At 39.1% G+C, this 5,531-nt stretch overlaps 1 protein-coding gene across 1 annotated transcript in view; it reads left to right on the top strand.

Moving 5' to 3' along the window:
• Positions 1-282: 282 nt before the first annotated feature.
• Positions 283-5,531, top strand: part of LOC109960513 (uncharacterized) — a 13,474-nt gene continuing 8,225 nt past the window's right edge. Inside the window, exons 1-4 of the mRNA XM_020600670.1 lie at positions 283-624; positions 913-1,100; positions 1,175-1,313; positions 5,385-5,529. Of these exons, the coding sequence (XP_020456326.1) occupies positions 564-624; positions 913-1,100; positions 1,175-1,313; positions 5,385-5,529 (533 nt within the window). The 5' untranslated portion in view covers positions 283-563. The remainder of the gene's footprint in view (positions 625-912; positions 1,101-1,174; positions 1,314-5,384; positions 5,530-5,531) is intronic.

The raw sequence follows: 5,531 nt of genomic DNA, 5'->3' as shown, positions 1-5,531 counted from the left end.
ATTTGATTTGATTTGATTTGATGTATAAGGAAGGCTCCTCACATTATGCATTATTTTTAAACCAGTTGTTAAACTGCATTTTTGTGCAAATGTACAATGGGAGAGCAGACACTTTAGGTTTGACTCATTCATATATAGTAAAGTGTTATTTGTGCATCTAAATGTGCCTGGAGAGTCCCCTCCATAATTATCTGAACAGACACATCATAGCACACAACTCCTCAAGGTTGAGCATTATCACACAGCAGAAATGAGCATTTATAAATTATTTTACTTACTTTTTTACGCTGTTCAGTACCAGGTGCATGTGAGCACTTTAACAGCTGCACACCTGAGAAAAAAAATAGCCCTTGTCATTGCACCAACCTGCCAAAAGCCCGACCAAGAAAAGAGTGTTATGTGGGGAAAAAGCGACAAATACTTAATAGTTAAAACGATATTTTTGTCTAGGCCGTGGATGCTTCATTATTGGTGAATGTGTTTAAACCTGCTTCCGTTGGCCAGCGCGCAGCCGCAGAGTGACGTAACACTTTGCTCGGCAACTTTAACACTAGGAAGTGAAAATGGTAAATCGTGGGTTTATATCTTTACACTTTGTGTTCGGACTGGGAGTTTTTCAGCAAGGTGAGAAAGAGATGAAACACTTGTATTGTCCTATGCAGTTCTGTTTTACTAACACTGAAAACTGTTGTGTGGTTCCTGTACGTTCAGTTGTAACCTATGTTCGCCATAATGAGCGGTAATTATGTATCAATCTGTTTAATTCGTAGTTAATCTCATGTTGCGCAAAGGGAGAAAAACGTTAACAAATCCGACCTCATCATTACGCTGGGCTTTAATATTTAGTCTATTACATATAATAATGGAAGTACGCCCGCACACCTACAGTTTCGCATCTGTCTTTTCCTTCAGGTGTGACAGCTGTGATACAAACCCAGCAGACTGTGTTGGCAGCAGTGGGAGAAGAGGCCAGTCTGAACTGTCAGCTCCTGGAAACTAAAGATGTTGTTCAAGTCACATGGCAGAAAATTTCACCTGAGAAGAAGAATCTCGCCACCTACAGCAAATACTCTGGTCAATGGGTGAATTCTGACAAAATTGAGTGTAACCTCTAGAGTCCTGAGCTTTGGAAACCCAAGCTGTGCGGTCCTCATATGAGGACGCAGGGACTCTAGAGTTTAAAGAAACTGGTCTGCAGAGCAGCGCCATAATTGTCAGAAATGTAACGCAGCAGGATGAAGGCTGCTATTCATGTCTGTTTAACACCGACCCTGACGGTGCTCTGATAGGTAGAACCTGCCTCCAACTTTATGGTAAGGATCTTAGCAAATTACAGTTTTAACCTCATGCCTCATTCAGACAAACATCCTGGACACAGCAGCAGCTGACTCCTACTCTCCTGGTTCCTGCCATTAGCCTGTCTACTCCCCTGGTCGTCCTGGTCTCCTCCACCATCTCTACTCCACCCGGATTGTACATGTACATGGACCCTGTTATGTTGTTACTTTGTATTTTTGCTCCATTAAACCCTTTTCTTTTCACTAGCACCTGGGTCTGCAATCTTGAGTCCTACCATAGTGGACAAGCCCACAGGCTTTCATTAGATTTGTTGCCTTTTTGGCTTATTATTCCCTCTGAGCTTTGAAGCCAGGGGAGTTAGGGTTTGATAAGATACTAAGATTTACACCAAGGTTATAGTCAGATTTTGGCCTAGAAGAAACGGCTGCCTGGTAAAATAGCTATTTTCACACAGGCAGTGTCAGGTCTTCCTCCCTCTCTAGGTAACTGTCTTTATTCATTGGAGCAGAAGGGACCTTGGGAATGGATGGATGGACCAATGGAACAGCACGAGAGGCACCAGGTCAACCTGCTTTTGCACATTTCAAAAATTGTATAAAAGATTGGGTTCCAGGAAGAAAGGCATTCCTCTGTCCCGAAGTCAGATTGAACAGTTTTGCTGTTTAGGGTCAGGGCTTCAGATAGAGACGGAACCCAGAGCTCTGTAAATTGCTTTATTCGATAGTCTATTCAATTGTGATAATAAATGTTTAAAATTGATACTTGACTCCGATTATTCTTCATAAAAGAACACGCTGCACTTTCTATTCGTTAAAGCTGCAAAACGAACAGTTGACATCTCCAAAACGGTTTTCATACGTGAAACGGTGTCAGTGCTTTGTCCATAATGTCGCCTAAGAAAGGGGACCACATTTGAACTTTGGTCAGTTTTCATGTTTAGGAAACGTTTCCATGTCAGATGGCTGAACATCTGGATGTAGAACATTAGTGACACTCCACATTTATAAATGATTTACTTGTAGAGCCTCTGTACACTGCAACTGTTCTCATATACAGTATGTACCCACATTTATAAATGATTTACTTGTAGAACTTGTTGTACACTGCAACTGTTCTCATATACAGTATGTACTGATAGTGACGGTGGACGAAAACGACAGTACTTTGTGAGGGAGTGGACTGAACAAACGCGCGGTGCAGTAGGGGACAGTTAGGCGCTGTAAATAATGTTTTAAAGCAAAATAGTAATGTTTAGTAAAATCCTCTGTTTTTTAGACAACTCGATAAATCACGTTATATCACATATAAAGGCATATAAATATTCTAGTGATCATTTTTTATGTTAGTTTCACAATGACACCCACCTGCACAGAAACTTGGTCTCGTCCAACATTACACCTGTGTTTATGATTCTGAGTTTGATTTTTTTAGCGCGCACCCTCCTGCACAGAAACTTGGTCTCGTCCAACATTACACCTGTATCGATAATTCTGAGTTTTAATTTTCAGCACGCATTCAGTAACAATGGGAAACGGTGCGGTCCTGTGTCTGCTTTTTCTGTTGGCGGTCTTTTCAAACGGTAAGAAAAATAAGTTGTGTTATGGAAACACGTTTCAGTTGGTGTTAAAATTGTTTGCTGCAGACGAACTGCCGACTTTCATCACAGTGGCCTTGTTAGGAACATTATCTTAAAGTTGATTATCTTTAGTTTGGCTGACTGATAAATAACTGCACATTATGTATTTTTTGCATTTACCCTCTCGTCAGCTGCTATTAGCTCAACTGGTTTAGCCCGCAGAATTTCTCTCACAGCACCTGTTATATCGATATTGTTTTAAAACCAGCTTGGAAAATCCCAAACTAATTCCTTTAACTTGTTACATCTGCCTACCCCTGCATCTAACGCTGCTTATTGTGAGATGCAAATGTGATTGTTTTTTTTTTTTAGTTATAAAGCCTATTTTAGAATGTGTGAGCTAGAATCATAATATAAATATTACACTGCAGATGTAATTAAAACAGAATTGTGAAGCTTGAGAAAAAATGTATTTAAATTTTACATCTACTGTTTCTTGTATCGGTCTTAAGACTATTATATACTGTAAATGTGAATGACGAGTATTTCCAAAATAGGATAATTACTAAAATTATATCATGGCAGCCATTTTACAGTGCAATAAGACAAAAGAAGGTACTTAAAAATGTTTGAAAAGTAAGTTAACCTTGAAGATTATAGGAATATCTAATATGTCACTATCTACAGGCATTTAAAACGTGTTATCCCTATCCAGGTGGCTCAAAGTTGCAGGGTTGGGATTACTTGGATTGGATCAGAAAATCAAATCCAAGCCTTAATCTGGATCAAATCATCTCAGGTCGTTTAAAACAAAACAACAGGATTGGAATCAGTTTTATCAAAAGAATCTCAATCATCATGAACCCACCAGAGGGGTGGATTACTAGTGGAATACCAGAGCAAAATGTATTGGAAATTTAGTTTAAAAATATGTTTCAATATAAATAGGATGACAAGGTTTGTAAATTTAAATAATACATCATCTGTAGCTGCTTTGCTTTGAGATACCAGGACAAAATCTGGCTGAGTTGTCTGATCCTGGATCACAAATTTTTGATTTCCAAATCTGATTGAGGTTCAAGGTTTTGAGCTCCTGGGCCCAGAAGATAAAAGGATTTTGGTATGAAAGTCTACGTCCTTAATTTAACCACATATCTTTAATCATGTGTTTTGTAACAAACCAAATTGCTGGATAATCAATTCAGTGACTTATGATGACTTAAAAAAAATCTGTATTTTTTTTAAACTAACACATGAACACACAAGAAAAGAACACATGAACTTGCCCCAACCCTCCTCCCATCCCACCCCACCCTGTGTGTGGACTGATGAACTGAAGATATTTTATGAAAAAGAAAAAACTTCAGTCACAAGGTCCATGTGACTGCAAATATAGGTCTTTTATTGAGCTTATTTTGTCCATCCAGAACTCTACTACTGTAATTCAGGGGAAGATGAATTTTATCCTAGCAGCTGAAAGATCCTGATATAGAATTTCCAAGAGTGCAATATGTCATGACTGTGTTGTCAAATTGTGTGGAAGGATCCAGGCCACCTGCCTTTATGGGCATGCATTAGATGGTGCAGCCTCCCTGCAGCCGTATGGGCTGGTGAGTTATCTAACCTATGTGTTTACAGAGTGTAACCTGGTATAATGTCAGATTTTGACCACTGAACAATAACGATCTGTTACAGAACAGCCTGGCTTAAAATTTTCATATCAACTCTCATATTTCAGCAACTCCACTTCAGGCTAGGTGGTCATTTTATTCTCTCTGCAGTTCAGTGGTTTAAAAATTCATATATGCATATTTAAAGTCATATAATTGCAAAAAAAAAAAAAACCCAAACAAAAAACATTAACAAATCTGACTTCATTACTGAGGTGGACTTTTGGATTCTAGGACTTTAATGCAGTAGTAATAATAATGGCCCATTAAAGTGCACACACACTCAGTCAAAGCCCAGGCTTACTGTAGCTGCACTGGTTTAGTTCTAGTTTTAAGGATTGTCACGCTTCGTACAGATGTCTTCAGAAAGTTTTATTTTTCTCTCTCTGTGTTTCCTCAGACACCGTGAAAACTACAGACGAAGTAACGATAAAGAATCTTAAATATGTACAAATACAGGCACATGAACACCATTAAGCACAAATACAACATATGTACACCTCACCGTTTGCGCCTCTAAAACCATGTGCAGAAAATAACTTTGGGGCTGTATGTCTCTTCTCAGTCCATGTTGTCTCTGTCCCATAATGCCACATTGGCGCCCTCACTCAACTCCAGTCACATGGCTGACACACTGCCCTTCAAAATAAACTTCTCTACCAACAAAAGTAATACATTTCTCAGATCTTCTCATCTCTGCTAACACTTAACATCCCATTCATGATATTTCAACCAATTCCTCAATAGTAATAATAACTCATGATTAATAACAAACATAAACCCACATCTCAAATGAAACCTGTCATTTGGACAGTTACACTTACCATCTTTTCCTTCAGGTGTGACAGCTGTGATACAAACCCAGCAGACTGTGTTGGCAGCAGTGGGAGAAGAGGCCGGTCTGAACTGTCAGCTCCTGGAAACTAAAGATGTTGTTCAAGTCACATGGCAGAAAATTTCACCTGAGAAGAAGAATCTCGCCACCT

The sequence above is a fragment of the Monopterus albus genome, unplaced genomic scaffold (genome assembly GCF_001952655.1).
Source record: "Monopterus albus unplaced genomic scaffold, M_albus_1.0 scaffold48.1, whole genome shotgun sequence".
Classification (NCBI taxonomy): Eukaryota; Metazoa; Chordata; class Actinopteri; order Synbranchiformes; family Synbranchidae; genus Monopterus; species Monopterus albus.
The sequence above is the reverse complement of the archived record's forward strand: the minus strand, read 5'-3'. Positions and strand labels throughout refer to the sequence as shown.